Source organism: Ostrinia nubilalis, chromosome 13 (assembly GCF_963855985.1).
Source record: "Ostrinia nubilalis chromosome 13, ilOstNubi1.1, whole genome shotgun sequence".
NCBI classification, from domain to species: Eukaryota; Metazoa; Arthropoda; class Insecta; order Lepidoptera; family Crambidae; genus Ostrinia; species Ostrinia nubilalis.
The window spans coordinates 1,496,310-1,512,948 of record NC_087100.1 but is presented as its reverse complement, the minus strand read 5'-3'; the positions used below and the strand labels follow the sequence as shown (position 1 = coordinate 1,512,948).

At 46.5% G+C, this 16,639-nt stretch overlaps 1 protein-coding gene across 1 annotated transcript; it reads right to left on the bottom strand.

Moving 5' to 3' along the window:
• Window positions 1-11,015: 11,015 nt before the first annotated feature.
• LOC135077267 (uncharacterized) lies at window positions 11,016-16,437 on the bottom strand. The gene is made up of 2 exons (XM_063971803.1): window positions 14,194-16,437; window positions 11,016-14,150 (listed from the first exon to the last, which is right to left on the bottom strand). The coding sequence occupies exons 1-2, from the start codon at window positions 16,435-16,437 to the stop codon at window positions 11,016-11,018; spliced, it is 5,379 nt and encodes a 1,792-aa protein (XP_063827873.1).
• Window positions 16,438-16,639: the final 202 nt, after the last annotated feature.

The window sequence follows — 16,639 nt, the reverse complement described above, 5'->3', positions numbered from 1 at the left end:
CCGACAGCACTTCCATCCTCATCACTTAGATGGTTGGCAGTCCACAACAGTACGTTTCTCTAGAAACTTCCTGCTCCGTACAACCAAACTGTGGAATGGACTGTCGTCTGCGGTGTTTCCGGACGGATACGACCTGCAAGCTTTCAAGAAGAGAGCGTATCTTCACCTTAAAGGCCGGCAACGCACCTGTAACGCCCCTGGGACTGCGGGTGTCTATGGGCGACGGTAATCACTTACCATCAGGTGATCCGTCTGCTCGTTTGCCTCCTGTCACATGAAAAAGGATCCTCCATAAATCCCCCGGTTTTCAAGAAGTAGAAGAAATTATTATATTATTTCAAACCAGGCACTATTTTTATTCACTATCTCCAAATACTACAAATAACAACACAACTAAAGTAAACTTTATCCTAGAACAATTCTAAACTCCTAGAACAAGATAGTCATTTTGATAAACTGTTATTAACATTAAGTCTTTTTCCATGTCCCGCTTAATAATAAACGTCTCAAATGCAAATTTCATTTTCGTAATAAAATTTTAGAGTTCACAGAGTTCTTCTTATAAAGCAGTAAAGTTCATAGTCGAAAGATCTGGTAAAGCACCAGTGGATATGATTACTACGATAGAAATGCGTTTCAGTAATCCTTAAGTTATGAGTAATAGAGTTGAAGGTGTCGTGAGTGAGGATAGAGATAAGTTGGCAAGCAAAAAGGCTTGGTAAGTGAAAGTAGGCTCATCTCCGAGCCTCAAGATAACCTTTGTCCGTAACCTGTCGTTGTTATAGCCACAGTAGAAACTGATAGAGCAAGTTCTCTACTATAAACAAGACAAGAAAATATGTATAAACATTTTTGAGAACGGACAATTGGTTTGTAGAATTTAAATTGTATTACTTTCGAGTCGAAATAGAATTGAGCTTACTTATTACAACGAGGAATTACTTTGCCTACGCCTACTGCCGTGGATACATCTTCAAACCAACTATGTAGGACTCCCTTGACCAATACCAGCGACGGCATCAGCTATTTACCAAGTAACTTCGTAAGTTCACTAAACACCCATGAGTTCCCTCGCTTTGTATCGAATGATAATGAAATTGTAGAGTACCTAACAAAGGAAAAATTCAAGACAATGGAAAGAGTGAGTTCGCCATTATGATTAGAGTGATGACCTGTGAAAACTGGTACATGCTGGATGCAACAAGTTGAAAAGCGTGTCCAGTGATGGACTGTGAAGTCTATTTATAGATTAGAGAAGAATAAAACGTAGAAAAAGTTCAATTGATTTTTGTAGTAAATTAGGCCGGGTTTCCACCAAAGAACAGCTGTGTGGAGCGAAGATAAGAAGTGGAAATAATGAAATCTGATTTGTTATTCAACACACTTCTCTGCTCCCCTCCGCTTTGGTGGAAACCGGGCCTTAGAGTTGGAAAGGAATGCTTATTCTAAACTCTTGAGTCTCCACAAGAATTGGTGTTACTGCTATATCCTCTAGTATCTTATAGCATTGTAAGCGATACACCTATTAATACCTAATCGCATAAAGATGTAATATATGACGGAGATGATGAAGAAATATGTAGTTTGGGAGATGGAGTTCTGTGATGCTAATTATTATGCATTTTATGTTTAGTGAAAAGGTTTATTGAGGAAGTTTATAAAACAGTTCTATTAATGTTATTAGCGGTGTACAATCAATCGCCTTTCTGTGGAATGATAAAATTGAAAACAAGATTCCCTTTATTAAGAGATATCTAATTAAATATTTTTTTAAGCTTCATGACATCCATCGAGGGATTGAAAAACTGATTATTTTTAGGTTCAACAAGAAGGTTAATTATAAATATAGAGAAACTTCAGTAAATTTTCTAGCGTTAAGAGTCGCATCTCAAACTTTTAATGAACTTAAAAACATAGACACAATGTTGGTAAAATCGGACTAAATCGAAGATTGTGGATTTGAACCGTAAAAGGAGATATAAAGTGTTGGAGTTTGTCATTACGTGATCGGTGGACCTGCAAGTAACTGAAAAAATTTAGAATCAAAGCCCCTGGTACGACTTTCAAACATAAAATAATCACAATCCGCTAATATTTAAAAATACAGTTTTCCATATCTAATGGCAGTAAAACGATAATACTGACCAAGCACCGTTCAGTGCGGTCGTAACTATAATTTTATAATTACCCCCATATTTAGTTTTGCCAGCAGTAATTTCATCATAGCATTAATATTCTGGTATTGAACTGTGACCCCGACTCGAATCATTTTATTTAGAACTGAAATTATGGCGCAAATGCTTGGGTTCTGTCATTTAATTAATTATATTGCTGGGCAATCATTTTGAGAGCTTATTTTATGGGTAGGAGAATTATATTATTTACTACAAATCACAATCACGCACAATTTAATTAAGACTGTAGACAGATTTTAAACGGAACTTCACAACTTTCTTTGCTCTTTACTTACTAAGGCTGAGTTGCTCCACCTAACATTAACCGTAACTATGACAATAACCGGCGTATTTTGTATGGAGTATGACAGATTTTTGACGTTTGTCAAAGTTAAAATAAGATGGTGCAACCCAGCCTAATTAATACTTTTAAAAGTCCCTAAGAAGTAAGATAAAAAGCACGTTTAATTCCAAAAAAGGCAGGTTCAGTTTGAATCTGATAATGTGTATCACTTTATGGATTAAAAAGTCTGATGTATAACATCGTGCTTAGTGGCGCTCCTTGGGGAAGGCTCTCACACATCCCTGGACTGCATTCAGCTAAAAAAATGAAACTTCTGCCAAACCATGCTCGACTTAAACTAATCTAAACAACAATCCCAAGTGTTAATTGTTAGCGAAAGCCAGTCCAAAATGATTAACGATGCGCAAGCGCAGCTACCGTCGCAATCCGCCATTTTACACCGGCACTTATTAACATGCGCATTTATGGCGAAAAAACATGATGCCCCATACGAACGCAACTCACGTAAGTACTTTTTGAAGGAAAACTTATTAAATTTTATGAGTCCTTTCCATACTTGCCCTGCTCCAATTTTTTGTGCGCTCGTGTGTTTTCGGGTTGAGGAATTAGTTTTGCTGGATATGACCATTCGTTCGTTTCAGCCAAACGACGTCCACTGCTGGACAAAGGTCTCCCCCAAGGATTTCCACAAAGACTGGTCCTGCGCCGCCCGCATCCAAGCGCCTCCCGCGACCTTCACCAGATCGTCGGTCCATCTAGTGGGGTGCCTGTCTCGCAGAGCTGATGGCCGCTAGGGCAAAAAAGTTCTCGAGCGAGAAAACGTAGTGTGGATAATGACCAGTAGTAAAGTATAATTAGGGTGTGGTAGGTAACCTTACCTACTTAAAACTTAACAGAAAATCCGAAAAGATAAAAAAGCATACTTTTTATAGCTAAACTCATAAACTTTAAATAAATAAACCAATATTTGTGTATTTTGGTAAATAACATTAAAATAGTACATCAAAATTAAAATAATTAGCTTTTTAGCTAATCAAGCAGATACTATCCATGACAGCGACCACTCCTAGAGCCGTCTACAACAGTTGACATAGAGCTTAGGTTGCATTGCGACATCTGTACAACAATCTGTGCAATTTTTCATCTCACGCTATGTTCTTCCAGTGAACCTAAATCTGTGTTCGCACGGGCGGCTTGGACCTCTGCGCCGAGATCTTGATCCTCGTAAAATTTTATGTGACTTGGACAAAGAGAATTTGGTTAATTAACCATTTTGCCCACACCGTGGATACGCTTGTAGTGATAGATAATGGTGGCTTTTTATCTGCGCGCTTGTATCTTAACAAGTGACTTTTCAGTGGAGTTTAATGCTCTCAGTTGACCATAAGTTACCGAATGCGTGTGAGTCGGAGTTGGTAATAGGGCGGTTTTCGGACAATGAGTTTGGTTTTTTGAATCGAAAGAGAATAATTGTTAATGAGTTTTTTCAGATATTTTTTGTCATGGTGGTTCAATAGTGAGCATACCTAATGAAACGATGAACTAGAGCTAAGATATTACAAGTAGTCAAAGACCGTTTTGTGGTTGGATTAGAAATTAATTTTTCAGGGGCAGTATTTGTAAACAATGCTAAAACTATTTGACTTATTATGTCCATCGCTCTTGATAGAGTTAGTGATGTCAAAATACATACAAAATACAATCTTTACCTGTTATTAGATTGTTTGCATGGCGTAGACAGTTTCAGATCAGTTTGAGTCAGATCGTTTGATTTCTCATTACTTATATGAAAATATCAGATTTGAAAACGTTCTGCTCCATTTCCAGCGCTTTATAAAAGCGCTACAGTTGATAGCTAACAAAACGCCATCGCCACACCAACGGACAAGTAACAAGAATTACACGAGAGCGGAATCCGCCAATCAGAGTCGCAGAAAAAGTGATTTTAATTATACCCTCCGTTTTGATGAGCTTCATTAAGGGAGCCGGAATGCGGGCCCGGGTGATGCGACCGATAAATTTGTTATTTACGAGCGTACGTGATGCGGGGTAATGTCGGATTGTTTTGTGACATGACTGCGCATAGTATGGTCAATTGCAGTAGACTCACGAATACTAAATCTAAATCTCACTAAAGGCCTTGGTCATTTAACTATTACTATATTACTGAGTGGGTGACCTTTTTTGGCAACTTAGTTATTATTTTTTTGTGTATGTCTATGTTGCCTGAATTTGTTGTTGCCAAAATAAAGTTATTTTCTTTCTTTCTTTCTTTCTTTCTTTCTTTCTAGTTGATGTCAATGTGTACTCGCGACGCCTCTAACTGTCAGAAATGGAAGCATATCGCCAGAAGAGCTACCCTCGGAGATGACATCACCCCACCATGTACGTCGTCAGTGCAACCACGACCACTCTGATAAGTGTGCCCGACTAAGAAGAGGAGAAGTCAACGTGCATCATAGAGTTATAAAGAGTAGAGAGGAAAAGCCATCGTAAGAAAAATTATAGCTTCAGTATTAAAACATGCAGCGCTAGATCGCTTACAGAGTATAGTTTTCTCGCGACCAAAACATCAAATTCGCTTTAAAGTACGTACGTACAGTACGTTTACGGATTACAGTAGGTACATACAGTTCAATTAAACAGAGCGAGGGTTCAGATCGCGAAATCTAGTGCGCAGTACATGTAACCGATGTCGATAACGAAAATTGTACAATTAAATGCTGTTGAAACATTGTTAAACAAATTAAATAAAATACACAGTTTGCACGCGAACCAAATATTTGCAAACGTTCGCCGCTATTCACTACTCTTTCGTTGCTTCTCAAGCTCATCAGTTTTGATTCTCGTCGTGTGTAGAAGTTTGTTATCTTGAATAGAGCTCACTGTTTTCTGCCTCCCTTGTGACCAATTTTGCCATGTGAACGTGTTTGTGACATGGTTCGGACACCACCACGTAATGAACTTCAGGCGCATTACTACATACTTGTGTCTATTTAACGCTTGATTTTTAACTGCAGGAATTCACATTAATTACGAATTTTGTGGATGACATCCTACAGCATGGGATGCAAGTTGTACCTTGCAATAACTGTAAAACAAAGTATTGCGGTGTTTATAGTTCAAAATCAAAGGCTTAAACTTAAATATATTGTGTAACTAGTACAATTTGTGATTGCTTAGAGATAACAATTTTTGATTGCTAGGGTAGGATGATTCTTATTATAAGTTAATTGATAAGTAATTTAATGATTAAATTAATAATTAATTAATTATTAATTGTAATTTCCAAACTATCGAAAATAATTTGATTCAAATATTATTGCGCAGTTAACCCATTATAGACTGAGTTTTCTTAAAGTGTCAGATTTTTGTTTTTTTGAAATATGTTCATAATTATGGTCTACATAATGCTATACAAGCATTAAAAAAATGATCCGACCTGTAATCTAGAAAAAAAATGCTGGTACCATATGGTACCGCTAGCCTCTTACCGTGTCAGTCGGTTAAAACATAACTTTATCATGTACTTTACAAAAATAGGGTAAATTATATATTTTATTATTATTATTATATGTATTAATAAACAAGCAAATAACAGAAGTGATATTAAATGTAAAAAAAACTGTATATTGGGTAAGGAATATTCATTTTTATCTTTGAATATTCAAAAATTTGGAATGGAGCTTGGCATTGCACGCTGCCCTTAGCCCCACGTAACATTTCCTATACTCTAATATTGTTAGAGAGTTGCAATTATCTCGAGTACGTTCTATAAATATCTGCTTCCTCTTGGGACCTTCATCGTCCTCCAAAACTGCCAATGTTTCGTGTAAGTTACATCTAAAATAAATAAAAACCCATGGTTTTGCAAAGTATAGGAAACTATTTTACTTTATCTTCCTGTATACCTTATATACCATTGAATATATCGCATACTTCCCAATAAATACAGTAAAAACTAAAAATCATAAAATAATTAAAAAGACACGGTAAGCGGCTAGCGGTACCGTACGGTACCAGTAATTTTGACATACAGTAGTTCCCATTATTATTACCTATCGACGTAATTTTACATCATTTCACAATAAGAGCACTTATGGAGAATACAAGATTGTAACAAAATCAGTATTTCACTATCACACAAAAAAAATATAATCACTTACTTGAATGGCGCGTCAATTTTTAAGAGAAAATTTTGATGCGCTCACTTCAATCATTAATTACACACAACTGAAAAGAATAACTGTCAATTTTTATTCCTAGAAGCATAGACCATATCTATTGGCTACGATTTGCATCAATCAGAGCACTGCATCTTTTCACGTGTTAATGTATAGAGCCAAATTAAAACACACAAAAAAGTGGTACCATATGGGACCGCTAGTCTATAATGGGTTTAATATAATATAAGAGCTTTCTTAATTATCGCATGAAAATAAATGAATTTGTCTTTAGGCAAAAGTAAATAAAATGGAGCACTTATTGAAAAATAAATTCTACATGCATTTTATTTATTTATTTATTTGAACACCAACAAGGTTACATTGAGGCTTCACAAAAGTAACTATAAAAAATGACACTTGTTAAATTATGTTTTAATGAATGTTGTGTTTTTTAAGTCGCAATTTTGAATTATTATTTTTCAAAATCTAAAAAATCTGTTTTCATGATTAATTTCCACAGCACGAAATGTCATTGACATTGAAGAACAAAAAGTTACATTACATCAAAGGTATAAAATTGGCAGAAATCGCAACCGGCCAGCACCCGAGAAGAAAAAAACACCTCGTCCCGTTTCGAGGCGCGCGCGCACCTCAATTAGTACTTTCGAGCGCATACTGATAGCGCGCGGGGGCATCTTCAGACCGCCTTATTTGGACGAGTTGGATACACAGGGTAGATGGACGGAGGACGTGTGCGATGATAGAAATCCTTGAAGATGTATTTTATCACTGTTATGTGACAAGTCAGTCACTTTCACTTTGGTTCGCAGGAGAACCAAAGTAGCTCGCAGAATCACTAAAATCAAGTGGCAGTGGACGGGTTCCGGGCTGAAATGAAAAAATGAAAAAAAAAAATTAAAATGTTTTATTTTATAAATTAAGTTGATTCAAAAGCAAGTGGCGTATTTCTTAGAGCTGATGGCCGCTGGGGCAGAAAAGTCCTCGAGTGGCGACCACGAGCCGGAAGACATAGTGTGGGCAGGCCCCCCACTAAGTAGACAGACGGTCGATGAAGGTCGTGGAACTCCCACTTGGATGCAGGCGGCGCAGTACCGGTCGTTTTGGAAATCCGAATCTTTTGTCCAGCAGTGGGCCAAAACAAATAAATAGACTTCGGAAAAATAACAATACTATGTGACGAATGCCTTACACCCCCTGAAGAAGTACCTGTAGAGCTTTTACTTTCTAAACAAGGATCAATTTATGTTTGACATGAGTTCATCTTCTATTATAGAGTCTAAGGGCTATATTTCACCGGGACACCATGGCGGCGCAACCAGTCGCCGGCTACCAACAAAATGTTCGTTCGTTTCAGCCGAAAGACGTCCACTGCTGGACAAAGGCCTCCCCCAAGGATTTCCACAAAGACCGGTCCTGCGCCGCTTGCATCCAGGTACCTCCCGCGACCTTCACCAGATCGTCGGTCCACCAAGTGGGATGCCTGCCCACGCTACGTCTTCCAGCTCGTGGTCGCCACTCAAGAACAAAATGTATACTGCTCTATAGAGAGTTACTGGTTGCGCCGCCATGGTGTCCCGGTGAAATATAGCCCTTAAGCGAGCCTTTTGAAAATTGTATGCAATTTGCCCTGGATATCTTCAGACCTGTCCAAGGATCGCAAAACCCCGCTGCGGGTCTGCGCGGGCGCTTAATAAATCAATTGTGGGTGCGGCCCCTTTGGCCGCGTTCATTGATGGTGCAACGAAGAAAGTCGGTGTTCCACACTTTTTAGAGTTCCACAGCGGAATGGGTAGACGGTGCGGTTACGGTATTTTAGAATACCGTTTGTGATTGGAAGATTGCTGGGTGAAACGAACATCAGGTACTAGAGAATACCCTTGCTGAAATCACTGGGAATATTTAAGTCTCTGACGTTTTGCTTAAAAGTTAGGAGGATGCACAAATAGACATTGATGTTTGAACTACATTTTAAGATTATAATTATACAAGATTTGACCAAGAACTTAGGACTGACATGACAATGTTAAATTATAGGGTCCACCAAAACTTTAGTCTGCATACAAGTAAGATGCAAGCTTTTTATTATTTTCTGAAAAACTGCGTTGTGAGGTACAATTTAATTGTTTTACATTAAATTTAGCACTCAAGAGCTAGGTTAGGTTTAGAGCAAAGAACATATTGGATTATTACGTAAATACTTTAGTACAAGTACCAGCAGAAAACATAAGTTCTGCCACGCACCAAATTTTTTTCAATTCATACGGAACCCGATTATCTAAACTGAAATCACGCTTACCCGTATTTTTTGCCAACACTAGCCGTTTCTTACATGTCGAAAATTATAATTGCAGACTGTAAGCATTTTCAGCAGTTTTATTTTGACGCCCGACGGGCTTGGTAGGAAACGATGGAGTTTTTCCATCTTTTTGGAGGCAGTAGCAAATTTTGGAAACTTTGTAACTTGCGACGTTTTTGCGGTTGACCGCTATGTAAAGACGAAAGCGGTCAAGTGCGTAAATTAATTTTGAGACTTGAGGCGTTGAAATTATGGAGAAGTGACTAAAATAACATCTTGAATTTATGGTGATAAGGACTTAGATTTTCAATTAGTGTAAATCACGCCTCTAGGAAGCCCCGCTAAACATTGATAAAAGTTTTGTTTCTGAGGGCCTAGTGTGAGTTTACATCAATCGCGCTCACTGTGAACGCGTAAAAAATGTAATTAAATGTATAACGGATTGTAGGTACAGCGCCCCTAGCGGAAACGTTCAAGAACTAAAATGTCCATGCATTTTTCTAACGCGCTCACTAGTGAGGACGTTTGATATAAACTCACACTCAGCTCACTGGTGGTGGTTACTAGTTCCAGCTGGAAGAAGAAAGTTTAAGTTACTAACAGTCTAGGTCTAATATAGTAACCTAGACTGCCTACCTCTCTATCTGACTGTTGATTATTAGGTGTCACAAATAAAACACTTAATGATCAATAGTTTTTGATTCATCAGTACTACTACAGTTTGCATTCATAAAAACGCAATGCTTATAAAAAAGGATATTTTAAAATTAAAATTGAACGAACACGCAAAGAAAATCGAAAAGAATGGGTCTACTTTCCGACTTGTTTATGGGCCAGCATATAAAAAGCATATTTATTACACTTTGCACTCACGGAAATGTCAAGATAAAATAATAGAGGCGTTTTACCTACCAATAAAACGCTTATTAATTTACTTACCTTATTCGAAGCTTAATTAATGAGATAGGCACGTCATTTCCCGCCTCATATTGCTATCTCTTTCTACCCTATAGAGCTATCTCTTTCTACCACTACCGCCTGGCAGGGGCGAGACCGACCATTGAAGGAAGGTCCGCCATTTCTAGAAATCATTGAGTCGTTATACTACCAGGCAGAACTTATTCATAAGCTTCGAATAAGGTAAGTAAATTAATAAGCGTTTTATTGGTAGGTAAAACGCCTCTATTAATTTGACTTGACCGTTATTCGAAGCTTAATTAATGAGACTTGTTTGTTATCGCCTGGTGGTAGTGGAAGGACGCCCAATGTGACATTTTTATTAGGTATATTCGTAGGTACTTTCTAATTCATGAAAATACATTTTATATGTATAATAATGTATATTTAAAAATAAACAAAAGAGAAAAGTATCTTCTACAAAATTATAGGTACATAATAAAAACCATAAATCATAATTCTTAGATCTTGATTAAAAATAATACACATAATTTGTGATATTTTTCAATCTACAGCACTAAACAAAGCCGTCACTGATGGCGTGATTGATGCAGGCATAACTTCGCGTCGATAGAATTTACAAAAGGTATTTGTTGATCGCCAGTTACCTCTTGACAAAATATCTTCAATCGGGTAACTATCCAACCAATTCTTGGAGGCGACAGCAGAACGTATACTTCCCGGACTGGCAGTTATGCCTGCGTCCTTCAAAAGACTTTTGATCCACCCTGCTATTATTGCCCGCGATGCAGGCCTTTTTTTTTTTTTTTTTTTTTGCGCAGGAAAATACTTTGCGTATACCCGCCGCCTCGGGGGAAGCGACGGGTTATGTGGGACTCTCTTGTCGGGTGGCAGCAATAGCGGCTGTCACCCGACAAGTATACCCACTAAAAACCTGCGGTGCACCCTCTGCGTTTTACTGGCACGACGTGGGGTCCTACAGATTCAGACCACGCCGTGCCGACGCATGGCCCAGCCTTTGCCGGGCCTCCCGCGCTAAAGAGGGGGTCTGCCGGTACACTGGCAGACCCCCCAGACAGGGTGGGACCGTGCAATGTGGGTGATGGGCCCCCCGGCCTAACACCCACTGGTCTCACCTAGGGAGGCGGAAGGAGGCGAGCGAATCTCCTCCTTCTTCCCCCCGGCCGTCTGCGCCGGAGCGCGTGGGCTTCGGGATCTACTTCCCTAGCCCGTTCCGCGGTCTCCTTCTGCAGCATCACCTCTTCGCAGAAGGAGACCATGGCGTCCCACGCGCTCTCGCCCAGGAGCATCGCAACCACGACGCTGGGGAGCGCGAGGTCCGGACCAGTCACCGCAGTCAGAGCCCGGCGCTGCTGGACCCATGCTGGGCACACCTCAAGGGTGTGCTGAGCCGTATCTTCCGCAGCGCCGCACTCGTGACATTCAGGGCTCGGCTCTCTACCGATCAGATGCAGGTACCAACCGAAGCATCCGTGTCCAGTTAGCACCTGCACCAGACGATAGGTGAGGAAGCCGTGCCTCCGATGCACCCACTGGTCCAGGACCGGGCGGATCGCCTCTATGGTTCTCACGCCATAGCGGCAGTCTACCAACTCCCGCTCCCAGCGCCGCAGAAGCTCCTCTCGGGCAAGCTCGCGGACGCGCTCCACCTCCTCGTATGCCGGGCGCTCCCCTGCCTCGCGCCTCGACGTTCTGAATTGGTAGACCACGTCGAGGACCTCTGCTTCGAGTTCCCATGGGGGGAGCCCGGCCAAAACGCACGCCGCACCGTGTGATACGGTACGGTACCCTCTTATCGCCCGCAAAGCGATGGTGCGCTGCGGGCGCCGCAGAGCGGCACGGTTCTCTCTGTCGAGAGAACCCACCCATATGGGAGCCCCGTATAGGGCCATGCTCTTTATAACCCCAGCGTAGAGTTTGCGACAGCTCACGCTGGGGCCCCGCGTGTTAGGCAGCAGTCTGCCCAATGCAGCTGCCGCCCCTGTAAGTTTGGGGGCCAGGCCCTCGAAATGGGCGTGGAAGTTCCACCGCCCGTCCAACACTAGGCCCAGATACTTCATCTGGCCCCCTATCCGCACACGGACACCCTCTATATTGAGGTGGGCACCTGGTGGCGGTCCCTTCCGAGGCCCGTGAAACATTAGGGCCTCGGTCTTATGGGGGGCCACTTCCAGGCCCGCCGCCCTGATACGGGCTACAACCATTTCGGTGGCCGCCTCTATCCGCAGGCAGAGTTCCGGCAGGGCCCTTCCTGTGGCCACGACAAGTGTGTCGTCGGCGTAACAAAGCAGGCTCGTCCCTCTAAGGAGCCTGCACCGCAACACACTGTCGTAGGCAATGTTCCAAAGAGTCGGCCCTAAGGCCGACCCCTGGGGGACCCCGCGGAAAATCCGCTGCTGGACCAGCTCCCCATCCGCGCCAACAAGACTGACCTGTCGGTCCCGCAGGTAGTCCGCCACTATCCTGATGAGATAGGCCGGCACTCCGTGATAATGAAGCGCCGACACTATCGTGTCAAAGGGCAGACTATTGAAGGCGTTGGCGATGTCCAGCGACACCGCCAGTGCCCTTTCGCCGCGGGATACAGCCTCCTCTGTTTTTGACTTCAGGGCGGACAAGGCGTCAAGTGTAGAGCGCCCCGCCCTGAAGCCGAACTGCCGCTCCGACAGGTTGGGGCCCACGTCATTCAGGTGCTTGGTGAGGCGGGAAACGATGATCCTTTCGAGGACCTTCCCCGCCTCATCGAGCAGCACGATGGGCCTGTACGCAGAGGGGGAGTCGGGCGGCCGACCCTCCTTTCTCAGCAGGCATAGCCGGCCATCCTTCCAGATCTTCGGGAACTGACTGGTTCTGAACACCAGGTCAAAGAGTTCCCGAAGACGGTCCTCATTTTCTTCCACCTGCATGAACAGGCGGAGGATCTTCCCTGGGACCCCATCTGGGCCTGGGGCCTTCCTGCTGCCGTGGAGTCGGTCGAGGGCGACACCAACCTCTACCATTGACACCGGGGGGGTTGGAGGCTCCGGTGATTGGGCTCTACGGCTGCGGACAGGAGCCGGGGCACGGAAGTCCCCTTGTTGGGGAAACAGGGACCCCAGCACCCGCCGCAGGAGGTCTGGCTCTATGGTCTCCGCGACTGGCGCCGACTGTCCGCGCAGCTTATTCCGCGCTGCGCGATATGGCCGCCCCCACGGATCACCGTCGAGCTCCTCCAGCATTTCGTTGTGGGCTGCCGCCTTAGCCTCCATGATGGCCACCTGGAGCGTCCTCTTGGCCTCCTTGTAGGCCACGCGCAGGCGCTCCTCCTCCACTGGGTCCCGTGTTGCGCGACGACGGTGGCGCAAATAGGCCCTCCTTGCCGCGTTACTGGTGGCCCGGAGGTCCGCTATTTCCTGAGACCACCAGTAAACCTGCCGTCTGTTGCCAGTGCGTTGGGCTCTCGGCATTGCCGCATCGCACGTCTGAGTCAATGCCGCTCGGAGACAGGCGGCACCGGCGTCGGCATCGGAGGGATGAGGACTCCCCTTGCTGCACCAGGCCTGGACAATGGCCGCCTCTTCGGCCTTTTCTTTGTCCAGCTTGGTTGTGGCCCACCTAGGAAAGGCCGAGTGGCCAGTACGACGAGGCGCTCGGGGAGTGGTGGAGGGAGAGACCTCGAACCGGATGTAGAGATGGTCCGAGAGAGTCTCCTCCTCCATCACCCGCCAGTTGACGACGCGTTGGGCGACCGCAGGGGTGGCGAAAGACACATCCACCCTTGAGCCACCCTGTGCCCTGACGCAGGTATGGGCTGTCCCGGTGTTCAGAACGGACAGCCCTAGTTCGGCCACCCAGTCCTCGAGGGCCCTACCTCTCACATCGGTGAAGTTCCCGCCCCACATACGCGATTTCGCATTCAGGTCGCCCATGAGGATGACCTGGAGCGGCGCCAGCCGACGAATCGCGGGACCCAAGACGCCGAGAAAAGTCTCGAAGGCCGACAGGGGCTTGTTGGGGGAGAAATAAACGCCGACAATCGCGTATCTCCCCCATTGGGCCGTCACAAAACCAGGGCCGCGGTCTCTCAGATTAAGAGGAGTAGTGGCGGGCCCATTCCGGCATATGATTGCCACATCCCCTGCGGCGTCGCCTACCCAATGCGGTTGCGGGGGAACCCAGTACGGCTCCGAGGCCACCGCCACGTCAATGTTCCACGCTGCCAGGGATTGTAGAAAGAGATCCTGCGCCCCAGCAGCGTGGTTGAGGTTCGCCTGGAGGAGGCAGATTTGACGACTACTCATCGGTCATGTCTGCCTCCTCGCACCGCTCGTGGTGCTCCTCTATCAAGGGGGTTGAGACCCTCGGAACTGCTTTCCCTCTTTTCTGGGGGGGTTTGCAATTTCTTCCCCCCATGTGGTGGCTGATGTCGCAACCGGCCTCGGCACAGACAGCGCAGTGCGCCTGACCGTCACAATCCGCAGCCTTATGTCCCGGATTGCCGCACCGGAAGCATAGGCCGCTTCGGTCCACTGTAGAGGGGCACAGCTGCCGGGTGTGTCCAAGGCCCATGCACTTGAAGCACCGCATCGGGCGAGGATCCAGAACCTGTACACGGGCCGAGGACCAGCCCACAAGAAGGCGACCGGCCTCCGACAGGGCTTTGGCCGCTACGACTGGGCAGCTAATCGTGGTAGTTCCCTCACCACGGGTGCTGCGCCGAATCTCCCCCACTCTCACTGCCTCCTGAGAGCAGCCTGTCCTGCTGGCCACCGCTTCGGCAACCTCCTCTCTGGTGACTGATTCGTCCAGGCCGATAATGCGCATGTCTGCGCGCTTTTCAGGCCTGGTGACGATTACGTCGCCACCGAGAGCCGCCCTCAGCTGAATGGCCAGCTTGTCTGCCTTGTCCTTGGACTCGGCGCCTGGAACCTCAATTAGGCGAGCTCCGGTCGCCGAGTCAGTGACCTTAATGTTCGGGATTCCCAGCTCAGCTAGGTCCACTGCAGCCTTGGCCTTGGTGAGCACCTTCTTATAAGTTGCCCCTCTCTTCTCCGCCTCAGGTTGCAGCGTCACAACAATGGCTGCGCTGCGGGGAGGGGTTAACTTCACCTTCGGCTTAGGTTTGGGTGCCGTCGGGGCCGTCTTGGGCGCAGGGGCCGGCTGGGAAGCTGCCGCAGACCGGGGTTTTCCCTTTTTCCCTCGCCGCGTCACGGTGGCCCATGTCTCCGCTGGTGGGGCAGTCGAGGTCGTCGCCCTGACCTCCTGGCTGGAAGCCACCGGCTCCGGCTGGGATGGGGGCGGCGGCCTAGCCGCCGTGCGCTTCCGCTTCGGTCCAGGGGTTGGCCCTGCTGCAGGGGCTGAGCTTGCCGTAGGGGCCGAGGCAGTTCTTGAGTCAGACGCTAGTGGGGGGCGGAGGGTCCTCTGGGGCGGCAAACGGCTCTCCAGATCTCCGAGTCTGGCGTCTATGAGCTTGGCCGCCGAGTCTATAGCTCTTTGGCAGGCCATCTGCAGGAGCTCCTCTATAGATTGGGCGCATAATGCGCCCTGGGGGAGGGGGTCTCTCGCGGGAGCCTGGGCCTCCATCTCGTCCTCGTGGGTCTGGGCCTCCATGTCGTCCTCGTGAGTTGACGGGACCGCCGGCGGGGGCATCACATTCCTTTTGCCGACATTGGCAGTCAGCTCCGCCATCTCGCGCTTAAGGGCGCGGATCTCCACATGGAGACTTTCCATTTCTCGCCTCAAGTTGGCGTTGTCGATCCTCAGCCGGCGGTTTTCCTCCGTCTCGGAGCGGGCTGCCAGCTGGTCGAGGATGCCGGCGAGGTTATCCGCTGACCTGTTGAGGGCTCCTTTCAGAGGACCCTGTAAACGTCCGGATGCCTGAGAGACGCGGGCGATCTCGGAGACAAACAGTCCCCCGCGAGCCCTCAGCTGCTCCAGGTCCAGCCTCTCATAGTCCACCTTGGACTTGGGATCTTCAAGGTTCGGCGAGATTGAACCCGCCTGACTCCTTTCTCGGCGGACCAGACTGGCTTTGGCCCTCCTATCGAGGTCGGCATTAAAGTCGAGCTCCTCCAGCTCCTCCACTCTCCTATAATAGTCCGCCCGCTGGCCACTGCCGACCTTCTTACCGCGGCGGGCAGTGCTGAATTTAGGCGCTGGGGCCACTTCCTCCTCCGAAAGAGAAGAGTTCTCATGCAGAGAGGCAATCTCTTTCCGGCGCTTGCGTGTTGGTTTGGGTCGAACCTTCTTATCCGGCAACGCAGAGGTTGCAGAAGCCTCCGACCCCAGTTCAGAGTCCGTCATTTTCTTGCTGTGGTCGCTGGTTTCGGCGTGTACCTTCGGGGCACAGGCCTCCACCTCCTGTTCGTCATGTTCCGTATCGTAGAGCGAATTCGAGTCCGTTGTGGGTTTGCATTTGTCGTCGTGGCGCGGTCGAGACCGCGGAATAGTGTTGGCCCCCCCGTATACACAGGGCCGACCGCCTTGTGAGCGGCCACGGGATTCCCCAGCATGGCTGGGACCCGCCCGGGTAGTTTTATCCGTTTTGACACTATTCATTTTTCAAACTGCTTGCGGGCGCAGCTGCCCCCCCCTCACTCCCGGGAGGGGTAACGGCCGGTGATACTCCACCGACCGTGTCGAGCTAATAATACCCGACACTGCTCCTCGGCCCCCCCCAGACCTTGGCATTTGAGGGTTTTAAAGACTTTTCCTTGTCTTGGCCCCGACTTCCGTAGCCGGGGCCCCCGGCCCCCCTCCG

Excerpts from the sequence above, each read along its gene's own strand:
- LOC135077267 (XM_063971803.1), bottom strand. The coding sequence starts at position 16,437 with ATGAATAGTGTCAAAACGGATAAAACTACCCGGGCGGGTCCCAGCCAT. Across the intron at positions 14,151-14,193 it reads ACCACGAGCGGTGCGAGGAG|GCGAACCTCAACCACGCTGC; the intron begins GCAGACATGACC and ends TGCCTCCTCCAG.